General features: G+C 43.0%; 1 protein-coding gene across 3 annotated transcripts in view; it reads left to right on the top strand.

Moving 5' to 3' along the window:
- The window catches only part of LOC147758799 (uncharacterized), a 36,906-nt gene extending 10,493 nt beyond the window's left edge, over positions 1 to 26,413 (top strand). For 2 of the 3 annotated variants that reach the window (XR_015327204.1, XR_015327203.1), the window contains exon 2: positions 26,239 to 26,413. Coding sequence is in view for 1 of the 3 variants with exons in the window: in XM_086988223.1 (XP_086844349.1) it covers positions 16,707 to 16,932; positions 26,239 to 26,336 (324 nt within the window). In the remaining 2 variants the exon portion in view is untranslated. Of the gene's footprint in view, positions 1 to 16,268; positions 16,933 to 26,238 lie in introns of those variants that run through there. The other variant, XM_086988223.1, reaches the window with a different exon arrangement.

The following is a 26,413-nucleotide window of genomic DNA, read 5'->3' as shown; positions in this document are numbered from 1 at the left end:
TTAATTTGTCGGGATTCCGTAGAAGGAATGATAGATGTTTATCGCCCCAAAACGTTCACAAGTATACGGCATTACACTTCAACTCTTAGAACGTATAAACTTGTTATTGTCGCTTTTTTAGAAAGTAGAAGATTTTGCCTAATAAGTGTTATTTAATTGGAAGGACGAATCTAACCCACCAATATGTATATTGAGAAGAAAAACAGGAACCGAAACGTCAATCGGGTATCGGATAGTTGCATATAACCAGGATGACGAAAATGGTATTTAGCCATAATGAATAACAGTATTGCTTCAGACTCGCAAAAAATTATTTGAAGTTTATCCTATTTTAACCTCATTTATCTTTTCCCATTGTCATAGGCCAACGTTACGGCGCAAACGGCTTTCACATTGCAAAGAGCCTCTATTCTAATTGTGCTACAGAAATAATCCTTAACGCGTAACCAGCTGCTGTGCCTCTTCACCACTAGGCCACATTATTTCCACAACAACATTATGTCTGAAAGCTTTTCGAACGCACCTTTTGTTTTCATAGCAGACGTCGGATCATTCAAAACCCCGCAAATAGAAGTAAAAAAGATCACCAGGTACATTATGTTAAACATATTCACCTTAATAGGCCAACAACTTAGCATTTGAGGCCACTAAATTATTTCATGTTTAGCTTTCACGTTCACCTAATCTGTCTCTACGTCCCTGCAACACCAGGATGACCTGCGTTGCGTAGTCGTCATTCAGCTCTACTAATTCAATGTTATCGCTCATCAAAGCACTCAGGAAAGCAGGAGAAAACCTTGTGAAATATGTAGCTTACTTTATAATCCCTTACATTTTTACCTACGTCAGCTGGAAGCCTTTATTATGTATATATATATGTGTGTGTTGTGAAAGCTAGCAATGATGTTATATAATGTAGCTCATAACACCCGGAGCTGGCAACATGTTAGTCCAGCATTTGTCCTTCTGTGGTGTAACAGCTGCCCTTGTACGATTATCAGTTAACCATAATTAATGCAAACAGTTCGTTTTCCGTCTATGAAACAGCCGAAGACAAATCTATAAATATATATAAATGGTGCTATAATACGTTAGATATATATCATGTAGTAGTAGGAGTCAAATTCCGCTATCCAATGACTATGTATATATGTTTCCGTAGAACATCAGCCATCGAGTGCTACAAACGAATAGAGTATGGCAGAATGTGTGTCTGGACTTTCTCGTAAATAAAATACCATTGCCATAATGCAAAACAGTACCAGTTAGTTAGTTGTACATTGCATACAATAAGAATTATTAAAATGCAATGACGAACCTTGTGATCAGAGATTACGTAGAAGCAAACAATGAAACCCCCCTAATAATGATTTGGCCGCCCTAAACGCCCATCAGTCGATCTGTTGATATATCTGTGATACATGTCTTAATCTAGGAAACATCGGGGACCATAGCGACAAAAAGTACAAGCATAATGAGACAGCCTTTTTTTTGTTACTCAACGAATACTTCAAAATAACAATACAATGTGTTTGTACATACACACATATGCATATAAGACTATCGCATGTGTATACGTGCGGGTGTTCGTGTGCACAACAAACATTGTTTCGAACTGAGTAGCTATATATGCCAAAAAGCACGAAATGATATAGTCATTGGTTTGCTGCTAATCGCGTCTTTCCATTAGGCCTCTTTGCTCGACCTATCGCACAACAGATTGTGATACGTGATACGACCCGACGTACCCCTCTGTGCGCCAACTACGGACAAAAGAGAGTAAAAGCAAGAGACCTGCTCTCTTATCCGGTCTATTTCCATTGCCTGCCCGCTGACTACCTCCGCCAATAACATACAAGATCATTTTTTGCGGTCCTACTCGTCGCGCACGTATAATAATCATAATACATATTTACTGCATCCTATATATAAGGTTTTACACATGTAAGTGCAACGCACTGGGCAATATTTGGTTGTGTACGCGCATATAAATATACATGTATATATAGTGTGCTCTGCGGCTGTATAGATGAGCCTTAGGCGCTGGAGACGGCTGCGATGGTAGTTACAAATGATGGCCTTAGTGTGAGAGTATACATAGATACGAATACCTGCCCTAGCGATGTCGCAGAGAGTCGCAGGCTCCTTCGTGATATCCTTCGTGCCTATTTGTATCTGGTTGCTTACTGCCAGTGAATGTTGGTCAACTGAAGGAGTAATTGCGAACAACTTGCAACGTGCCAGCTTCCGTGGCTCGTTCAACTATTGTTAGCTCTACTGCTGCCAGCCCAGATACTCTTGCATGTTCTAGGCGATAGGGATAAGGACCCGGTACGAACGGCGTTGTCCTTTAATTTTATATGGTGCATGGCCGTTCATTATTGCGTTTCTGCTCTAGAGTACCTGCGGACATTCTGTTCGCTGTTCTTTGCGAAGAACGTTCTTACTACTGAAATTTTCCTATCCGTGAAAAAATGCCAATTGGTATGCAGACGACATCTTAGTAACGTCAAAATAACGCATTTGTGCAGCTTACCCTTTCATGAATTTTTACATTTTATTTTTATGAATTTGTGTGAATCTGTAGTGACAGCGATATGTGGCCCAAAGACGTTTTTTAAAAAATTGCCTATAACATGTTTCTGCTCTTTTATATTCAACCATCGTAGATTCTCACACTAGAAGATCGGGTTGCACAGGTTAGGGAACAGATAGGCAAACTATATTAGATTTTTTCAATGTAATTCATAATATTTCGTGTAATAATCAGGTACGTATGAACCAAACTAAGTTAAATATACCCGATCCGGATCTATCAGAGGCTAAAAAAATTATTATCAGATATCAGTCATTTAGACTAATTCCGTCATTACTTCTCTCAATAGTTTTTATTTTCGCGATATTCTCTCTAACGTTTCCATGAGCTCACTCAGCTGTGCACAGTTGATCGATGCTATCCAACAATAGAAAGAGAAAGCCTGCAGGACGGTAGCTCGTTGGCCTAAACATTTAGCGTGATTTATATCCTAACTCGCTGCCGACAACAACAACAACTATCTGGTCGTCGTACTGTCCTCATCTGGGCGATGGGCATATAACTAACGAAAATGACAGCACTGGACTAGATGGATCTAATAAAAGGATGGAAAGAGTGAACGCGAGCAAGAGAGGAAGGGAAAATGCGAAACATTCTCATGAGTAGTTGTAGATCTAACGCTCTAACGTATCAGCTATTCCGTTGCACCCCGCTTTTCTGTTGTTCACGTACCGTTTCTGGTCTGTGGGCATGTAAACCAGCGACAGGTTTCTCCGTCGGTGGCGTTCTCTCCTTTCGTATGTATGGCTATCCCTCTTCGTTTCCTATGCTTTCGTGTCTGCCCATCGTCAGTCGGTATGTTCCTCTAGCCACTTGCGCCCCTGTAGAGCCTTCTGGCGGAACCCCCTTACCCTTTACATCTTCCTTCCAAAACCTGCCCTTCGCCTGCGAAACATGTCGGAACATTTCTTGTCGACCCACCCTTTTCATTTTCGTCGACCAAAACCAGGATCTCGATCCCGCTACTGCGCGCAATGCCGCTACTCAGCCAGTGGTGCGGTGCTTGTCACGGCCACTACCATAACTCATTCAGTCATCTTCTGTTCTGCCGTGCTATTGTCTCTGTTGCCTTCGTAGTGTCGGCCAATGTCTGCTAACTCGTACGGCCGCGTCGCGAGGAAGTCGATGGCGTGAACGGAAACGCCGCCGGAAGTAGTGGAGCGACTAGTGGTGAGGCGCTGCTTGCAAGGAAATCGCCACCGACCCATCGCACCGCGCGACACCCGGCTACTGTCCTCGGTCCAGGTTCCGTATGACGTCGGGTGCCTGCTGCGGTGGCTGTCTACGCGATCGGCAAAACTGACAGTACAGATGACGACACCGAATAAAGCTACCATGCTCGTGTTCGATAGAGCAGTAGGAGTCATGGAGCGGACGAGTTGGCGGCAGGTTGACGAAGAGCATCCTTCCTTACACGCGCTGATGCGGTGCAAGCGAAGGCGAGCACTGTGGCGGCGGCGAAGAAGACGGCAAAGGCGGCCTACGCTGAAGCTTGTACGACCTCCACAGATGCAGCAAGTAGGACGACCGGCAGGCGCGACGACTCGTACTCCCTTCGTCGCCGTTCGCCTCTCGGGGCCGCCCCCTCAGACAATCGGGCATGCAGCATCCTTAATGAGAATGGATGGATGAACGACCTAGCTTCAGCTGGAATCGTATTCGATACTCTTACACTAGCTACCTCTCGTTCTGCTTCCGTCGGGGGTGCAAGCGCATTTTATGAAGACGATGTGTCGAATGACTAGCGGAGATGGTGCCTCTTCGCTGCCCGCGTATTTTTGATACACTATGGACGAAGGCGAAGGGAGAATGAACAGATTTGGTAGCAGGAGCATCGGCAGCCCGAAGAATATATCGGGAAAGTTCGCATGGTCGCGGTGGAATGCGGGGGCGCAGGTAACGAAATAAAACGAAGCTGTCCATTCTGCCAGCTGAGGCTGGTCTTTTATTTCGGCTTTGCTGACTCGTCGACTTGCGTATTGCTCCTGGGTACTTTTGTGACACGCAACGTTTTTGTTCTTTCATTGAGAATTTAACTAGCCCTTATTTATTAGAGAACGCATGTTCTCTACCTGAGGTTGGAAATGTACTTTGTGCTTCTTCTAGTTCAGCTTACAATTAAACTCTCATTTTGGCTCAGCGTAAATTAGAATGGAAGGAAATAAATCGAGATAGCTGCTGCTTGACCGGAAAGCCTTTGATAAAGTAGTAATGGCCTGAAACTGGATTGATCATACTGCGAAGGAAACCTTTTTCGGCACGATACATAGAGATTTTATGAGCTTTTGCGCATGACCTCCTCAGAAAATGCCAGTATATTTAAATATTACTTCATCAAATATAGATTTTCGCGACCTCATATGAATTACTTTTTTGACTCAAAACCAGTAAAACGTGAATTGAGTAACACTTTAATATTCTAAGGAAATAGAAGTGTTATAGAAAAGAGAAATATAATTCACGTATAAACGAAAAGTTTCAAGGATCAAAGAAAAAGTGAAAATCTAAACTCCTTAAGGTTACAGCAAGGACCTGTTATATTTAGGCTCCTTGAATGGTTGTCTCGAAGTTTGTCCCACCGCGTCACGCAGATGTCTTCGGTGTTTAAGTAGTTACAGAATATATCTGTTAGATAATGAACATAAAATATTCTATCGTGTCTCTATAAACAGATTTGTAATATTAGCTAAGACATTTTTCAATAATCCCTATGCGCCTATTACTTGTCTATTATACTTTTTTATTATGAGGGGCACGTCGAATTTCGAATAGTGTATGCTTTTATAGGTATCAGAGAAAAATGACCGCTGATCGAAAAATTAAAATAGCCTATAAACTATTCACACCGTTGTCGAGTTCGTGACATGACATTATTTGAGCTCAGAGACATCCCCGTTCCGCACATCACATTGAGCCCATGGTGATTCCCTTTTTGTATTTAATTGCAGTTAGAGCTGCAACGGTAACCATTTGTCGAGCCTTCACTGGACCGCAGAGTCTAGCGTGAAGGCTTATCGCCATCATCACAAGAATAGCGTCTGTTCATAAATGCCAACTCCTACAACCGTACCATCGGAGCACGACACTACGACATGGGCATTTGCAACAGCCTCTAGCTAGCACTTTCACGCTTTTCCATTGCCCCATTTCTCTGCCATTGATGTCCAAGGGTTAATGTGAATGGATTGCTTCCTGTCCTGCGCGCAGCCCTAATGAGCTCTGCTGGTCCCACAGCGCCAATCGTCCCCATTGGGCAAGGGGGGCCTTGTGGGTTTGGCGGAGGTCGTCGTCGATGGCAAGCTATTCGCTTCGATTTTGCAGTCATGGGTCTGACGGGCCGCACAGTGGCTAACTGGACGAGCACAATACGCATGGTCGATTAGAAAATAATAGAATATGGGTTGTATGACCTGTCTTTCCGTATGTTTCTTCTAGAGTGAGTTCGGAGAAGAAGTGAGCAAGCTGTTGTATACCAAAAACTAGAGGAAAATTTGAAATTCAGAAGATATTATCGATTCTTAGTAGGTTAATGGACATACTGATGTATCCAGTGTAGGTATGTAGGACAGTGTAGTGTTATCATATACAAGCGGTTCTTATCGTTTAACCAAAGTTGCTGAACTTTCTCTGAACCTTCGTTGAACACATTTGGCATTGAAGTCACTACAACGCTTAATTAAAAGTCCAACCATGTATAAGATAATCTAATATAGAATAATCTAGAATATAATAGGAACTTCAAATACACAAGGTAAAGCTAAACCATTTACTCACTTTAATATACAATATAGGATTATCCTTGCCTTTGATTAAATTTAATTATGACACCGATAGATCGATATTGAGGAACGTGCAAAGATAGAATAGCTTTTTATGTACTTTAATTCGTTTGCTTGGAACATCTATGAGCTCATAAGCTTTAACTAACGCAGAAAGCTATTTATCACTTTACTTGCAACTGACCACAGGAAGTGCGCCTACCACAGTTGGTGCTCCATTCACTTTCTGGCCAAAATTCAAATAAGTTATCTGAAAATTCCCTTTGGTCTTGAAGTAGCTTACAGACCAACAAAGGCGGCCATTTAAATTCTATCGCAAAGTTCTATTGCAAATATTTTGGCTGAAGGACACGTACCCGCTATGTATAGCCTTTGATGTGAAGAAACAAGCATTTAAATCGATTGCGTGGTCCAAGCAACACCATACCGCTTTACCGGCACCATCCTTTTTCTCATCTTAGCGCACTTGCACACATGCAAGTCTTACAAACTGTATTTTCCCGCTCGCTACAGCAAAGATCGATGCGACCTGTCACTTTCGAAGTGTATGTGCATGGCTTGATGTGTTCCGACAACCGCTGAAGTCCGCTGTATGGCTTCTTAAGTTATGTGGCTTCGCTGGCTCTTTATCAACCGCTTTTAATCAGTCCATTCTCCAGCGGTGATCAGTTGACTTAAAGATACATTGAATTCCTGCTGCTTTTCCGCTTCTTGTTGCGGACGGGAAGTCGATGAACTACAAACTTGGTCATCAACACGACGCGGCGCATCGGCGCTCGGGATGGCACATTCGAAGAGAGCACAGCCACCCTTTCAACGAGGGCGTTCTTCATACCCACCACTTCGGCCCCTTCCCATAACATCCCTCATCTAGACAGGCCTAGGTTTCCCACCCCGCGTTGTTTGCGCAAGCCACTGGCTGCCGTGCAAGCTTGGTGAGTTGTTTCCATCGAAGTCAACGAAGGAAAGGGCGACTAAGCTCAACTCTGCTACTACACGACGCTTCAGATGTGGGAGTAACGCCGACAAAAGGCCGCGCCTTAGCTAAAAGCAAGGCAGCAGATTACTACTAGTAATCGTAAAGACGGTCAATTGGCTACGCATCGAAAGTCCAGAAGATCGTTACTAGAGATGGCAATGGCGTTGGTCGCGTCCTGTGCTACGCAACCAGCAAAAACGGCGGCGATCTTCGTCCTCTAAAGAACTTGACCAACCGCATCGTTTCTTCCGTGGCCGACCGAGCACAAAATAGCCATTGCTTGCTTTTCAATTGAACCAAACGAATGAGAGACGACGAGAGAGGAAAGAAAAGGGAGTGGGTGAAGGAAAAGAAAAACGAAATAGAAGCGGGGTGTGGGTCAGGAAGACAGAAATGAAGAAGTAAACGATGCTCTATCGCTAACGTTCGAGCAACCGTTCAAGAAAACGTCGACTTCGTGCAACGAAGAAGCACAAGATAGGCCAAACAGTGGCGTGATTAGGGATAAAAAGTTGCTATTGAAGCGACTAGTGCTCGCCAAAGGGAAGAAAAATGTTCAAAATGAACTTCTTGGACGACGACAACTGAACAGCGAGCGACGCACCAGCGGTGCAATAATGTCAACAGAAGAAGTGTTGCTCAAAGACAATGGATACAGCCGTGCCGGGAAGGTTTCATCGACGATAGTCAGCTAAGTCACTGACTGTGTTTAGGATAAACATTGCTAAAATGGTAGACCATTTACCACTGGGGATTGCCGGAGAATGGATGCTGCTAACCCAAACCCATCGCTGGCTCGCCCCCGAGGATCGACAACTGTTTGCTGTCTTCTCCTCCTTCGATTATTTCTTCATTTCGAACGAGCAACAACACTACAGTAGTATTACAGCGCTTACTTATCCCATTGGACGGCTATAACATGGCTGTAACACAACCCTACCCTGGGAACTACGGCTTGAGACGTTTTGTTTGTATATAGAAAGACGCCCTAATCAAAGTATTTTCTAGCGTAAAAGGCATATAACCGTTTACATATTTAATATAAAACAATAATCATTAGATATTACCCTCCAATATCAAAATCGTGGCTGCCCCTCACGATCTGTGCCTCGACCCTGCGAACCAAGTGGCGCTGTGGCCAGTTGGCCGTCCATTGCGGGTAGTTCAATTCCAACTCGTGTCAGCATAGCGAGATCTAGGTATAGGTGTTGTGTAATTTGGGGCGGGAGGCTTTTGTAGCCGTCGTTAAATTCGTCGCTCGAACACGAACAGCACGAGGACGACGACAACTTGCTACGGCGCAAGAGCCGTAATCGTTACCGCTTTGTGCCGGAAGACCTGCTCTGCAGGCTAGCAGCCTGCCTTTTCGCAGTCGTATACCCCTTCGCAGTGCGCTGTGTATGTCTCCTCTCTCAATCTAGCTAGCTGGAGCCCATTGGGAAAGGAGGGGGGCGGAACCTCAGCGCTAGCCTTCAAGCTTGGCGAAACCTGAAAAGGTTGTGCAACAACAAGACTGGGAACTGTTACGTGCGGAACTGACGATTGGTTGGAAAGGAGGGGTGACGTGTCTGAACTTGGCGCAGTGGCAGACTTTCGGCGGCAGCCATCACGCGTAGGTTAGTTGTGAAGAGAGTCGTTTCGGTGGTGCGCGTGTGGGCTTCGTCAGACAACGAACAATCGGAGGAACGAGCAGGATGGGTCCGAGCACACTGAGCCGGACGCCGACGTAGCAAGCGGAACCAACGAGCTTGATGCTGCCACAGTCGCGCATTGGCTGCTACCGGTGCTGTTGCCGCCATCGTTTCCTAAAGAAACACGCACGCTCCAAGGATAAAGAAGGAAGGCTGTCTATGGAGAATAGCGTTGTATAGACTGGAAAAAGGGGTGGCGGTAGGAGCAGCAGGCAACATTGAACGAGGTTTCGTCCCATCTTCGTTTACATTTTATGGTCCACGCCTCCTTTCACACGAACGCGACATCAACCCGCAGTGACAACTCCTAGTGCCAGTAATACGGCCAGCCCGGTTTAGAACAACCTCTTGCACCGCTGTGCGAATAAAATAGCGAAGCGTTGCCGGGCACAAAACTGAAACACGCAAGAGATGCCATGCTAGGCAAAACACTGTCGTGCAGTCGCCTCCCTTCGCTGGGGTGGCCCCCATGAAGCTTTGCCTGTTGCCAACACTAAGCATAGCAGTTTGATAACAATGAAACGAGTAGGCAGTACCACAAATGGACATATTGGCGGTCAAAAACACATTACCTTATATATATATATATATAATTTTGTATAGTACTCATGTAAGCGTGTTGTTTTATGCTCCTACATATGGACATTGGCAATGAGGCATGTTCGAGAAGCAAATACGTGAAGGCTGGTAGAGTGTGGCCTCCGAGGAACTAGGCTATACACCTTATCGCAATGATGCGACCCGTGCATGCGATGTTATATCAGAGGATTGCGGTATCGAGCTGGATGTCTGACATAAGTTGTCGTATTTGTACTTGATTAATATAAATCGCCTTTTGCTATATTGGGATCCAGCGGACGAGCATGCGGGTCGAAGCAGATGGAGCCATGACCCGTGACCAGTTCCAGGAACCTACCGAGTCACTGGGTATAGTCAGCAATATTTATTAAGTAAATAACCAGACGCTCGCTCAGACAAGTTAGGGGTCACATAAATTGCGAACATTGATTAATATTAGCTTTCTATTACAGTTTGTATCATCGATGTTTGTCTATCGGAAAAAAATAGCAAAAAATATTAGCTTATACAATCATACAGTCAGTAGTGAATATCTACAATGCCTGCACGTGATACTGCCTCAGCTGGTGCTACTTTGCGACCAAGATTTTGCATCCTCGATACAAAACACGACAGTCAAACCTGAAAACGCACGACTTACACAGAAACGCCCGCTGTTTGTAATTTGTGCCGTATTATATTGCATTACTCTGCGTTCGAGAACAATGATCGTTTGACCAATGCAACTATTTCGAGTCAGGTACTGTACTTTCAGTGTGTAAATGCTTGTATGTTCACAGTTGCTAATGGAAAGGAATATGCGATAATAAAAAGTATTTATTTTATTCAAATTTCCATAGTAACGTCGCTGACTAATATTAACTGAGCACCTTTAAAAATCGCTTTTTACCCACGCAATTTTTATCGGCTCACGTCTGTTGTTTTTTGACAAAACCAAAGGGTAGTGATAGCAAAATTTCATTTCTCCTTTCGACCATTGGCGAAGTAGCAAATATGCGAGTTTCGTATGGTTCTCCCCCGCCTGGGACCATTATATACCACCCGGATCACCCCGTGGCCTCGCCATTTGCTCCCATTTCCCACTTCGGTCGCTCTTTTCATCTGCCTTTCCATCAACACTTACTTCAGCGGAAGTCACTCCACTATACGTAGTCATAGTAATAACTGATATAGCCTACCTGTCCTATTCTATCTACGGCTTGTTGAGACGCCTTTTGAAGCATCGAGCGGTCCGCAGACCAGCCAAATAGCGGACTAGCATACGCCTTGCACAGATTCCTGTCAAGATTTGCAGCTTCCTCCTTTCCTGCTTTCTCCTCTTTCCCTTCGTCATCGGCGTCTCAGACTCCGCAACTTTGCACTATCGTCGACATTTCGAGGATGACAGCCTTTCCGCGCTGACCCTCTGAGAACCCCTCGAGTACTTCCATTTTTAGTCTGTAGTCATCTTTTGGTAACTCTTGTGCCATGGCAGTAGCAAACGCATCATCACCGCCACCTCAACTGCCACGATTACCACAGCTACCAGTATCATCCAGCGACCAAAACGAAAAAGAAATATCTTCCGAGCCCCTGCCTTCTCAATCCTAGCTGTCGAGGGCCTTCCTTCGCGCTCGGAGATTGCAGCTAGCAGTAGCATCAATGTTGCGAGAGACACAACTGTCTTCTTTTCCTTCTTTGCGTCCTGGCCCATCGCTTTGCGTCTAACGACCTCCCATGTACTACCTGGCCCTCATCCTCTGCCGCTCTTTTCCTCTCATTTTCTTCGTTTTTTTTTCTGTGGTTGCTTTCCAAACCTATCTATACAACCGATATACCATCGATACTATTCTGACGGCCTCTATCGCAAAATCCTCACAAGCATCGCAAGCCCACCAGCACCGGTAGGAGTGGGGGTGAAGTGGCTAAGGGGACTGAAAAAGAGATAGTCAAGAACAAGGCTGAGAGAGAAAGCCGCGAAAACCCGAGGGCGTAAGGAAAGAGAGCAGGGAACGTAGGAGGGTAGCAGTAGTAGCTGCAAAGGTGCGCGAATCGACAGGCTTGATTGGAAGGCGAAGGGTGGGAATTTAAGGAAAAGAAAGAAGACGATGGAAACCAATTCGTAGTGGACACTGGCGACAGAGCGAGTGAGGTAAGGGAGCTTGAAGGCGAGGCGAGATCCGCTTCCTCAGCGTCCTCTTCTCACACTTCCCCGGCGCTTTAAGGTCGTAACTGAGTGAGGCTAACCAGAGCAGCGCCGCAAACAGCGTCTACAATTCTACGGTTATTTCACATCGACCTTAAATACTCCACAACTTATCCACAGCTGCGCCGTCATCTGAAACGGGCATCATTTTGCAAAAACGAATGAAACTTTAATAGTCACTCAGTGTGAAAGCATTCGCAATATCAAGTGATTTTTCATTAGTTAGCAACACAAATAAAATTATAGGGTTAATTTATTGTGCGGAATGATATGTTAGTATGCTTTCAATACAAGCAGTTTATTTACGTTTGAACCACATTACATAACCACACGTTTCATTTATTTGCTGAATTTTGGTTTATGTACCTGCACAGACCCAGATCGTTATAATGTTAGTCTATGTTGAGTTTGCCATTGCTTTTTAAAGTTCAGAAACTAGATCCGGAACACGGATATGACCCTTCTATTTGAATGTCGTTACACCTTTCTTCAGCGAGCTAGCGGACAAGGGAACTTCATGCTTTTTGCGATGAAGCCAATTAGAATTAATATCACAAAAGTTTCTACGCAGTTTAGTAGTAAAAATCGAGGTGGCATGCCTTATTCTGATCTCACTAAAGAGGTAATAACATTTTAAGAGATGCAGCACTTCTACGTCCCCCAAGTAAACACAAACCGAAGCTTGGATATGATCATAATTCTACAAGAGGCTTTAGGTGGTTTTAGCTCTGCGACTTCAACCGATTTTGAGGACAGAGCATATGGCCACTTTCTTAATTTAATTTCTCCTCTCGCTTACTTCAAACTCAATTCAATTTTAAATTTTCTTACGCCTATATCTTCAGCGGAAATGGTTTTCGTCGATTATTTTACACAACAATCTAATGTTCTTTCATAGTTTTACGACTCTCCCTTGAATCGTTATTTCTATGAAAGGTTCTATTATTATCACGGATACCTTTGAGACTATTACTACCAAAACAGGTTTAACATAATTTATCGTTACTATCATTGAAAGCTAACATCACAACAACTGAAAGCTAACATAGGTTTAACAAGCAGTTAACTGATTCCATTTTGATAGAATCCACACGTACAGACGTACATGTGTGTGGTGATATAAAGCAACTTATGAGAATTTCCGGAGCGTGAAAAGTCTACCGTCGCAATTGTGGGTGGCCACGTTTTGACGCCTGCATAGGCTCGCATTAGATTTGTCTATCTGCTTGTCGCTGACGGGCTTCTGTTTTGTTCAAATCCTTCCCGGCCGCGTGTCGCTCTGTACCATTGTTTTCTCAGGACAAAAGGTAGCTGGCCAGAGGGCTACATACTTTACACCTTTTGGGCCTATTTGGTGTCGGTCTACCTGTTCGGCTCGGTACTCCTCCACTTTGCGCAGATAATGCCAGATCTCATAGCTCGACAAATCTGCGGGCACATCGGAAAGGGGGCCCCGAGGGTCAGGCCTACCAAAGACAGCGTTAATTAGGCATGCGGCCTATGCACCCTCCCCGTTGCTCTCTCGAGACCTGACCATCGCCCACAAACGTGCCGTCTATTCGCTCTAGGGACACGATAGCGCTTCTGCTCAACCAGTACATGGTTAAGCAATTTCGCGTGAACATTTTAAGGTTTCCAGCTGCTCTTGGACACTACGTACTAACTTGTATAACTTTGTTGATTAAAAAGCTTTTTGATCGCACAGCCTTACTTATAGAGATTCCAACGAAGGACAGGAAGGAGAAAGGTACTATAGTTACATTGGAAGTGCACGTTTTGCAGCGTAATCAAGTGACTCACGAAGCACTAAAGCAGTCCGGCAAAGCAGATAAAATTACTTAATAGAACAGATTAGTAATCAACGCAGGCTACTCATGAGGTGACAGGAAAGCCTTCACAAGGATTTTCTCGCTATTTTCGCTAACGTTCGGTCTTATTATAGTAATTTAGAAACAATAGAGCACTCGGTTTATATTGTGAGCCATCGAATTTACACTTGGTCCGCAGTAACTTTTCAAGTATTTTGAAGGTGGTCGCAGTAAGCCAGGGCTTGCGTTAAATCATTACTGTGGGACTATTTGAAGTGACTAACGATTGTAGACTGCACCTCAGATTTTTTTCACAAAAGAAATGTTTTAAACTGTAATCCGCTATCGAACACCTAAGGGACTATTGTGAGAAGCGACAATCCATTATAAAACAAGTCATCGGGTAAGGGTAGTGGCGCCATCTACTGTTAGCATTTAAAAGAAACCTCAATTATTAGATTTATGTTTTTCATTGCATATTTAATGGAGCATTGAGGAACATATTAAACTAATGCAGACATCACAGAGTAGATCGTTGGCCGAGCTAAGAAAGCTTATGCTACTAGGTAAAGTAGCTTTTATGTGTCGAGTCCTACGTTCGGTATGGCCATTAGATATTCCATCAAGCGACTGGCTGATAAAAGTAATCTATCAAGCCTATGATAGCGGCTAATGTGATCCTAGGTTTTCCGTAAGGCCAAGGACCGTATTTTCGATGTACGCAAGACTTGTAGGATAACTCTTAATTCCTATGTAGAAATAGAAATTGAATAATAAACTCATAGCAGTTATATTCGTCTAGATGTCCGAATTTTCCTCTCGGCTGTACAATATACACATCTAAATAGCGTTATGGCGACCTTCAGTTACCAGTATCTAATTATGATTCTCTGTCCGCGTTCGAATTTCTGCGAGGTGCTGAAAGGTACGACCCGTGAAGGGATGCTGAGTGGATCACTTTTGCTAGACGTGTGCGCGAAGGTCAATGTTGAGTTCAAGGATTGAAATGATATCCAAATGTCATAGCAAACTAGAAATTTTACCCAATTATTATAATATACAACACCTTGAATTATAAGGCACGAGCCTGAAGGAAATTTATACATTCCGCCTCCATTTGATCTCATATGTTGGCTTGGCAGACTAAGTATCATTGCCTGTCCACTATGCATTAACTACTATTAAAACAAAGTGCATTCATGTGTACTGCATCTCTGGCTCAGGAGAAGCCTGTGCTTGTTAGGAGCAACCGGAGAGCGCCCTGGAGTTTTTTAGAAACAGGGCAATGCTTTCGATCGGAGTTGTAAGCTTATCGGAAATTTTGGGTTCAGGCTTTCCAGTGATGCCGTGGTTTTTCTGTGTAAATTACGGCTCAAATCAACTAAGGAAGAAATGAGTTGGATCAGTGCAGGCAAATTAAAATATTGCACGTCATACAGGTCTTTGTATAGGTTTTATGCGAAAAAACAAACAACGGAACGCAACCAGGCGTACCCACATGCGTATGTACCTGTTTAAGACTGCAAGATTTCGCCACGTTCCAAATTTAGTATTAAATTGTAGGGCGAAATAGTCTCGAGGTCGAAGTACACTGTGAACATACTGCGTCCTCCCCTAAATATGATCATGTTCGGAGCAAAAAAGCTGAAATTAAAACGAAATAACGTATGTATGACTACGATAATGCCGTGTTAGTTATAGAAAAAGTAATCATTAATAATTTGTAGATCTTTACGGACGTATCGATTTATCTGAGGTTTCTGGCTTTAATCAGTTTCGCGCTTCGCTCCTTTAGCGTCTACCTACAAAACCATAAAAGTGAGTATAAGCTGGTAAGGTATGCCGGACAGGGCTAAATGCTTTTGTTGAGTTACTCGTGATTTTCGGAACTTATGAGCGCTTCCTTGCTTGACGTTAATGCCGCCATGCTGCTATCGTTTCTGCTATGTGTCGCTATCTTTGCTAGCTGTGAACAGGGCCCTGATGGGTTGACTGCGCAATCTTCATAGTATTAGATGTTGATCTTGGACATCGTCATAGAGGCTTATCCATGGATCGAGCAGACTACGTCTCAGATATAGAAAAAGTCATCCTAGTGCAAACAAACAATTTCTGTCCGATAGAGCGGCTGAGACGTTTTGGTGGCGCTCGGCATCGAATCTGTTAGGGGCGAAAGACTCAGAGATCTCCTGTGTGTTCAATCTCACTTCCATCACAGACAGGCGACTGCTTTGAATAGGAGAGGCGGGTGGCAGTGCTTCGGAAAATAGAGCTTATCAAAATCCCCAACCCTCGTCTAGATACCTTTTAATACAAGGAGATAAGCTCGGAATCATATATACGTATTTTGAGGAAATTATGTTGTGGTTTCTCGTTATTTTTCGAGCTTGAGAGTTTGAGATTTGAAGATTTTTACTCTGATAATCTACTCCGTTTCACTCTGACAATAGCGCAATACTTCGTAGCTGCTCGCTTTTACAAGACTAGGACAAAGCTACATCGTATATTTAGACTGTGCATACTAATTAGTTGAATTTAGAATTCATTTTTAAAATATTAGTTCTTCATATAAAACTAGGCAACCAACAGATTTACTTCTGTATTTTATTGGTTGGGTCGTCTGCATTTTTTACAGGTTGTTAAGGCTGATTGCGCAAATAGATTTAGTGTAGCTACCAGTGTAAATACCTTTAGCCCTAATTACTGATTTACTTCAGCAAGTTCTTCTATTCCGTATTCAGATCTGCACAGAATTTATTTAATGACATGCCTACTGGGTGCTACCCATCTAATGGCCCCTATAATGCTCTCTACAACAATCATCGATTACAACAAGGTGGTTAAAACCCTAGGGTAATTTAATGACCAGTTTAAACTATAACAGATCACTACTAGTACCATCAGTAAATAGAGAGCTTTCGATGAAAAAATGAATTTACCCTCAGCTCATTAGCGTCCCGTGCTGAAACCGTCCAGCCAACGTTCATTGTTAGCCCTAAAGAAAACGTCGGACGGAGCACAGAGGGCGAATGAACGTAGTTTAGATCTGTGAGCACGCCTCACTGACGCATGAAGCAGTCGAGAACCTAATGGAGGACGCAGAAGCGTCCCCCCAACAACGAATTGCAGCACCAGAAGCAGCGGCAGGCCTCAAGTTGCGTCCTCTAGCTGGCAATCGGCCTAGTGCACAGATTGGCTTGCTTGAACGGGAAGCAGGTTGCCTTCGCTGCGCGGCGGACCTCCGGAACACATCAAAACAAAAAGAACCCGGCTCAGCAGAAACCAGCGGGCTGCTTCGCTACCAGAAAACCAGAGGTAAGACCAACCACTACTTGACTCCTCCATGTGCGACCTAAAACAGAGAGAGCGACACGGAAATCCGCCACCAGTCCGAGTCGAGATTCCGACAGTCGACATATTATAGTAGTACCTTGTTCCAGTTGTGCCTTCGAGCGTTGTCTATTTCGAAATCTCAATTGCTTCAACCAAATGAAGATGCCCACAGTCATACAAAGCGGTTGGTTTAAATTTACTATGACCGTACTCACAATTCGAAGTCTCGCACGACGTGGAACGATGTGTTAGCTGATTACCCGCTAGGGAGGGATGAAGAGGTTGCAGTCTACGCCTTATTAATAAACGGAGCAGTTTGGACGTGATCAGACCTTTCCATCGTGTGTGTTTATATAGAAAAAAACCTTTCGTAGCTTAAACCTTTAGTCTCAAATCGTAAATGCATACTAGGATCAGTGGCGCTCAGTACTATTAGGAGATATATATGGGGAACATGTATAAAAAAAATACGTAAAACTTGTAAGTGCCATTGGGACTTCAACTAATTCCAATTCAAATTCAACGAATCCTAGCTCATTAAAGCACAGTAACTTAAATGGCCAAATCGCTGACCCACATACACTACAATGCATGTGTAACAGTGTAAAAAACAATTTGCGCTAGCCCCCCATCGATACAAATTTCCCCTCTGTCCCTGTAAAAAAGAGTTGGAGGCAAAGCGGCGATGCAAAAGCCAGCCGTAGCAGAACGAATGGATTTGTCATTGACTGCGTAAAATCAGAATCATACTCAATGAGTACAACAAAGGTAGTAGGCTGTGCGAGTTATTTAAATTAACATTCAAACAGTGAATTGGAAATGCCATTTCCAAAGTATTAATTACGAATTTACATTGGTATAGCTAAGAGCCAAATGTGAGAACTATGTATCGAAGTTACATTAAATCTGTACATCTCAGCCGGTTTAAATATCGTTTCAAGTTCAAGATTAAAAAAGGCATCTAACACTTTATTAAAAGCTTCACTCAAACAGCGCCTTATTACCTTTGAATTGAAAGACTTTCAAGATGTAAGTAGAAAACTTCCTTTAAGGTAAGCAACAGGTTCAATGAGGAACGCATTTGATGGAATGCACGAGGAGGCCGAAAACAGCTAGTCGCTTAATTATCTAGTTAGCCAGGGCACTGCCTTGGCAAATGAGCTAAAGGACACTGAGCACTCTAATGTCCTAGCAAACTAACTTAGTGAAAAATGGCCGCTCAAAGGTCGGCTGAACGATCTGGTTTTTGACGAATAGGCTGCGAAACAAGCGTTAGCATTCACTCAAAGGGCTTAAATACGCCTTGCATGTGGACTAAGGCTGTTTCCTATAAAAAACATTTTTTACCTTCAGCCAAATTTGCTAAGACAAATTATTTGGTATTGTAAAGAGTGCAAGAGCATGATTGAGGGCTGCGCATTACTTATGACTGTCGCAACGCAAGGGTCCCCGGAACGGAAGCCAATCGCATTATAATTAAGATTGCCGCAACATCACTAAATAGTCTGTTTTCTTTAATCACAGCTATTTGCCTGTTGTTTTCATGTTTATAGTATGTAAGCCTTTTAATTATGTAGGATTTTGTAGGGAAAGACTATCGTAAAACGACACACATTTTTCCAAAGAGAAGTATCCCGCTCTGAGCATTCAGAAATCGGTATGAAAAGGATTTATTTTCTAGAACACGAGCAATTGCGGTTGATAAGATGACAAACAGTCGGGGGAAGAATCGCATCGTACTGAGAGCTTTATTAAGCCGATCCGGCTTCTTCAATAATCAGTGGATCATACATTCCAAACGAACCTACGGAAGCGACTAATGTTGCGGATACAACAAATTAGTCATCTGTGTGGTCTGTGCCTACGTATACGTACAGCTAAATGTATGACTAGAGTGAAAATTTGGGAAAAATAGACAGAAATGTTGCCCGAAAAAAAATAGCGGGCAGAATTTCCAGAATGCATCTCTATTCTTAGGATGGCATAAACATGTAGAAGCTCGGTGGGCTTCTTTCTGTCTCGTTATTCGCAGTTTAAGCAAAGTAAGTTACTGTTCCATCCATGGATCCAACTGACTCCATTTGGCATACAGCAGTCTAACGGTTCCTCAGTCTCCCAAAACCTGAAAAGCCAAAATCAAGTTGGAGCTTTCTTCCCTAGGGAAATTTAATAGTGTCTTTATACTACCTCGTGATGTTCCTCCTCAGTTAAGGCAAACCTTGCCAGCAGCTAGCAGCTCGTACGGTTTCCATTATGACTACTACCGGTTGTAGCTAACGACTGCAACCGCTTGGTGAAGCATGGCTACGCCTCTTTATTCCAATTCATTGTATAAAACTTAGTTACGATGGCACAGCAACCGGCGTAACCCAGTCCCTATTCCCACGTTCTTTTTCTTCTAATAGCGCTATTACTATCTCCGGAACGTCAATGCCGCGGTACAGCTCCATCTTCGTTCGTCCGCCTCTTCTAGCCTACTATAGCATGTAGTATAATTGGAAATCACGGAACAACTCTAGAAGACTGTGAAAAACTTCACAGTAGCAGAAATCACATCCTGCATTGAACTTTTCTCTCCTATTCGTTCTTCCTGAATAGAACATCAAATTATTAGATGTAATTAAAATCGATTTCTATATAAAGAGACTATTTCGTTCCAACCAAACGCGTTCATTTAAGCAGGCATTTTGACTGGATTTCACACCAACATTAAAACATAAGTTATTTTGCACTAATGAGTGCTTGAACTCAAATCTCGGAAAGACGTAAATCTTTTTATTGCAACCCCCTCAAATTTAGTTAACTGTCAAATTCTTTTCTTTAGCCCGCATGCCCGCCACAAGCGTAGCCTGGGAGGGGGCACAGTGTACTTTTCACTGTTCACTCTCCCGTTTACTTTTTCAGCCTCGCATATACAGTGCAGAAAAGTTAGGTTATGATGAGTCACCATCTGATAACCGTCAAATAAGTGTACGCACCATAACCTCAGAAAAAGGGTGAAGAGCGACGACGGCTAGCAGGCTGCCAAGTCAAACTACTTTTGAAGCAAAATTCCACTGACTGAGCATGTTACAACGTTACAGTCGGTCTGCTTGCATTCCTATGACAACGGTCGGGTCTGACCTTTTTGTCGCGTACTACAACGGTGGCTATAGTCTGCATGTTGGACGTAGGAAACATAACCTAGGATGGGGTTCTTCCTCTCCCGTTTCCTCAAGGGGTTAGTTGGTTTTAGGGCAGAGGTCAGAACATCGCGTTCGCTTACACACACACACACACAGACACGCACACACCCACATATACACGACACACTCGTATATATGTATATACACAAACTTCTACAGTTCCCCTTACACATGCATACTAAGAAAGAATCTCAAATTTAAATAAATTTTTTCTTTCCTGTCGTCTCGTTTTCGTGGGAAAGCTTCTTCTCGGTCTGAGCTTTTACTGCCACGATTTGAGCTCGTCGTCTTCGTTCTCATCGCTGTCGCTATCCAACCAACGCACGGGGTGGGACAGAATGTTCGCGTTGCGCCGGTGGCGGTAGCACAAAATCTCAACAGGAAGCCGACAAATAACTCCTGTTGGTGCGCTTTAAAAATACAAGCGACGGCTCGCTGAAGTGTACGACATTGAGACAACCAGTAAAAAGGGGATTCACGCGTCTTCGTACATGCTTTTCCCCCAATTCCATTTCCACCCAGCCAGCTCAACTCGACATACAAAACATGCCATGCGTTTGGGGGGCGAGGAGGCAACGGTCGCGGCCTATTTCAACTCGAACTATCTTTGTTCGCATATGGCTGCCTTTATTTGGTTTCGCTGTTGTGTTGCTTGATTTGCTTTGATCCGGTGCGGTCACTGCTGCCACCTTTTTGGAATTATAGCTCTGGAATAGTCAGCTGCTAGAAAAGCGGCTGGCTATGCATCACGCGTCATAGCGTTCAGTATCGTCGCGTGTATGCGCCCGCACCGATGGTAAAAGGCTTTTCTTGATGTTTTCAGTGGGTCGTACGCGTACGTTGTGCTAACTGGTGAGCTGAGTTGTGTTGGGCCACGGTCGTTCATAAACCGTGCCGATGTCTAACACGGCATATAGTGTAGAAGCGAATGCATTTCTGTTCACCAAGGAAAGCGTCACCAAACACACTGATGTTATATTTGCAATCGGTGCCTATTTCGTTATGACGAACCTTCAACTAATTACATAACGCTAAAATTTAAATAATAACATTTTTTGTATTTTCTGTGGATCCGTGTAACGTCTAAGGTTTGATGAAAAATTTATATTTTGTCAGCTTATTTATCAGGCCCAGCCGAATCAGTAGATTTTTTTTATTATTTGGTCCTATGCCGGACCTAAACGTGATTCACAACGATCAAAGTGCCAGAACACGGCTGTACATGATTATTTTAATAATAATAAAATTATAAATAATAATAAGAAAAGTAATGTCAGCGGATATAACTCAGCATTGGACACATATATGGGCCAAATCTAAAGCCGATACGTTTCTAGTTTGTAAGCTCTCCTCCTATCTGCATTAGCAATCATACCTTTTACTTCATCTTCATCCATAATATGGACACCAACAGCTTTGATACTAAATGTCTTAACGATAAACCACAAATATAGTGCTAATATTGCTTACCTTGTTTACAATATTTGAGTCTGAAAAACTGAAAGAATTTTTTTCGCTAGGAGGTCATCAGGTCGCTAGGGCAGTTTTCGAAGGCGTAAGCTACTACAGACTGGGTCCATAGGCCCAATAACGGAAGAAATTTTTATAATAAGAAATAATAATGGCTCCTTCGTAATAACACAGTAATATATTGAAACGATATAAAGATATCAGACTTCCCAGCCATTCTGTCATCCTGTTCGAGCTCGCTCAATGAATGAGGTGACGTGTCCCCTTGCCACCTCTTCCAATTCTGTTCATCCATTTCTCTACAGCCTAAGCATTGGATCCGACGTAGTCTTTCGGTCCGTTGATCACAGCAGTCTCCCGCAGCTCTTGTCTTCTATCCCTGTCGTTCAAACTCCCCTTCTGTACTGCGGGGCGCTTCTTCATGGTCCTCTCACCAGCTTGCAACATCTTCATGTCTTGAAGACATGACCCAGACGTAGAACTCGATGGAGCGATGACCTCCGACTGCAATGAAGTGGAGAGCCCTCGTAGGGGTGCCGCCTGTAAGTGTGGAAAATAAAGGGGCAATGACCAAGTAGATTGGTAGCTGGGACGTTTTAGCCTGTAGGGGAGAACGCTCTATACACACATCGGAGCCTGTGGTTCCAACATCATGACCTTTTGACAGTGCCACAGTCATGGCCGACCTCTAAAACAGTATGTAGGATCCGATTCTATAAAAGGGAGTTTCGGGCATTGCTGGACGTTACCCGTAGTTTGCTGTAAGCTCCTTGGAGGAACTAATGGCGCGTACATTTGTCGCGAGTCCTGGACTGTGCCAGGCCACATTCGACAGCTATAGGCAACCAGTGGATGGCAAAGAACACACCCAGCAGAGTGCGAAGTGTTGTGAAGACTCAGTAAACGATTAAATAGCGCAGAAAGTCGGCTCTACCAACGAACCTGACCATCCTCAAACTGCATGCGATATATAACAGGCAAATACTCTGAATCTAAGCGACCTATGGAAGCACATACGTGACTCAGCGTACATTGAATTCACATAAAGATGTGTGAATTCAATGTATTGCATAAAAAGTGAAATTAAATTGCACTCGGCAAAGGCTTGCCGATGTTTGGTTTCGGACGTGGCTATCGTCATAGTTTACATTTCGATGGGGTCAACTTGCAAAAATAGAAATTCGTGACCAACATGGCTGCCTCTCTCATCGAGTGCCTGGTTAATGTCGAATGAAAAATGAACGCATCCCGAGCGTCAGTGGCTAGCGCGGAGAGCAACATACGCCCTGGCTAGCAGAACTGACCACTAAACAGCAGTAAACTCCATTAACTACTATCTCATTCTGAGTAAGACACCTAGCCAATAGATGCCCGGTGGCCTTCGTGGCTTCTATGGCGGCAACTTTTGTCTGCTTGAGTGAGCATAACCAATAAGCTGATTCAGATTCGGATAGTAAATTAGTTCATTTGTCTGAACCACTAAAGCTCGTTTATGGTCAACCATAACTGGCCGTTTATGAATATTCTCAGTTCTCGTAAAACGCCTCTATTACAAATAGTAGCAAATTTGCTTCGTAAGCGCTACTTTTTTTTCCACCGAGAAAGAAAACAATTTCCTGAGTACTTTCTGCTTAATTAAGTGGTTGTTTTTCAAAAAATGACTCAAATTCTAATGTTGTAGCTTTGTAACTCTCGTGCTGTCCTTTTAATTTAATCCAAATTTATACGGATCTGAATTTTGATAAGTGTCTGCTATTAGATGTACTATCATTTTGAGTTCCTATCCCATATACTCCTTCACTCTTGACCGAAGACAGCATCGTGAGTTCGGCTTATGCAGAACAGGCCTGAAACTGCTGCAAATAGCGTGTGCTTGCCTGCTTTTATACGTTCCCTCTGGACTTTACTTCTAAATAAAATTAGACTACCTAATTATGCCCGGTGTTACCATTCCATGAATAAATGACATTTGCTTAAGTGAAAGGCTTTAAATGGTAACCGCAAGTAAAATAAAAACAACGTTAGGCCATTATCTAAGTTACTGGCTGTACGAAGAGTCAAGGAAGAAATTCTTCGTAACTGCATGTGTTCTGTATCTAACCTGCGCGTTTTCTCTCACAAAACTCATCGATTTTACGGTTTACTGATAAAGATCAGGTTCATATCTCGCATCCAAGTTCGTGACAAACAGTTGTAAAACGCTTGTCGCTATCTTTATGTGAAAATAAAAAAATCGATAGGTTAAATTGACCGTTACCTGTATGTAACTGTTGCTGTTCAATCTAATATTTTTAATGAACGGATTGATAGGGGCAAACATAGATGGGGTGACTTTTATGTGTGGTCTTGCACGATTATTCTCATAAGGTATTAAAATGTTTCATATATAATATCGGTACTTTTTAGGTCGCTCCCACACCAGAGGTCAGAGGCACCCGTTAAATGTTTGAAACACGCCGGCACCAGCATATCCACTATTAGGTAACATCGTGGCTGGATATTCTTTGTATACGTGTAGTTACATATAACATTTCACACACTCTCTATATTTTTCTATAACAGTTTCTTTATCCATTACAGCAGATACAAGTGTTTACTAGACCACGAAAAAGGTCTTCTTCCGGTAAAGCCATATATCTCGCCTGTACTGGGTTTTATTCAACACATCATAGACCTAGTTGCTTGTTAAATGTATAGTTTTTGAGAACAAACCCGACCATTATACTTTCCACGAACTCTACAAAGGTGGGCCTGTGCGTATCTTAGGTCATCTTGATGCGCTGCCCGTAAGGCCTTCGGCATATTGTCGACAATGAGTAATATTAGCGGCACTTTCATTACTCCTTAACATCGTAACAAATTGATGCTAATAATACATGTTATATCCAATGCAGATCTCATTGCTGATTTAGTAAATCTATTTTGCCAACGCTAGATGCGAACCCCCGTCCACCGGTTTCAGTTTATCACACGAAATCATGCAAGTAGAATTTATTAAATACACTACTAGAAGGTAATGGTTGCGATTGAACATTTCACACACCTAGCTTGGAATCATTGCGGAACGAAAGGAGACATAACGCACTGATTCTATGGGTTATATGGGAAAGCTAATCGACATCCGGCTGATACCTGCCTATCACTAAAAAAGTTGACACTTCAACTCTTTCTGGGAAGAAAGCCTCGCCTTTGCATGCGTGATTTATTGTTTGTAGAATTCTGCATGGAAAAAGTTGACCTGTTGTAACTTTTTAGTAGGTGCGCGAAAGGCAGCTTTCACTAGATACGCACTCAAATCTGCGTTGCTGTTTCATAATAGCTGCTCACTGAAGTCAGCAAGCCGGAAGTAATGACTAAACGAGTGTTTTTTACCGAATAGCAAGCGGATGCCCCATGTACATTCTCGCAATACATTCATAAGGTTAGCCCTTGATAGGTATATTTTTATCCAAATATTTCTAAGAATATGCTATGTAGAGAAGATCATAAAAAGCATACTCGGTCCTAATCGGTTTATCTAAACCTGGCGGACTTTGTGCTGACTGCTTGGTTATTTGCATTTGGTTATCCACGCAGAGCATAATCTGCTCTCAGTGCGTTTTTAATTTGCTGAAATTTAATTGCTTTGCTCGGGGATACGCTAGTTCTCTCAATGATAATTAACCTGGTAAACTTTTATTTCTAGTAAATCCAGCACAGAACAAAGCCTCGTTAGCACCTCGAAGAGACTTAGCAGCTGTTATACATTGGGTTCAATGCAACCCATTCGATTGCATTTGTTTCAGGGGGAAACGGTATCCGATAAATTTCTCTTAATCACATTAGCACCCCAGAATTCAACTTGTCTTTGTTTAGGTCTAAGAACTATCTCCGACCGTACATCCGACCGATGATTTAGTAAAACATCATACGTACCTTTTATTTATCATATCTGCTCTATATAAACAATAATCACCTTACTAATACAAGCGTATCTATCGTACAACTGCAAAGAGGCTTGACCAAAAAATTACCCTAAAGGCAAATCCTAGTTTTTACATACTGTCTCCCGCAACCTGATAGATACGTAGACTTGAACCCCAGCTACCCACTAAAACATCTACACAGAATCTACGTAGAAGTGGAGATGGTCGTAGCGCTCATACGAGAACGGCAGCAGTGCTGGTGGTGGTGATAATATCTTCTTCATATATTCTTTTCGTCCCTCTCGTCCCCCAAGGATTAGGTTTCAGCCCGCAACGTGAGAGAAGCCCACTGCTTTTTCTATGTATATCAATAGATGAACGCAGTGCCTCCAAGAATATTTTTAGGAAGAACTAATTTCCTGCTTCGTCATGCACTGATCTGATAATGGCAATAATAACAGTGATAATGATGACAAGGATGAAAATAAAAAACTATGGAGCGTGGCTGAAAAAATCGAAAAATATCTGTAAACGCAGACACCCATATATGTATATATATAGGAGTTGTACACAAAAACAAATAGGGTGAACGAGGCACAGGCGAGATGCAGGATCAAACATCAAATCGAAGCGTTCTTTGTACAGCTACGTTAAGTAAACTTAGAGATTAAACTCGTAATTACCTTGTGACTGACTCCGCGTTTGTTATCGTCTTTGTCTTTAACCAGGTGGCGCTGCTGTCAACTTCTCGGATCCGCCGATGACCGGGACGCGGCAAGTAATAAGTGCATCCAAATATAATATGAAAACACAAAACATTATATAAATAGAACTCTACTTATCATAACGTAATGAAATATGGCAGTTATGGTGAATAAAAAGTTGATTTTACAAAAGTTTTAT

This window comes from Varroa destructor, unplaced genomic scaffold (assembly GCF_002443255.2).
Source record: "Varroa destructor unplaced genomic scaffold, Vdes_3.0 BEIS01000001.1, whole genome shotgun sequence".
Lineage (NCBI taxonomy): Eukaryota > Metazoa > Arthropoda > Arachnida > Mesostigmata > Varroidae > Varroa > Varroa destructor.
The sequence above is the reverse complement of the archived record's forward strand: the minus strand, read 5'-3'. Positions and strand labels throughout refer to the sequence as shown.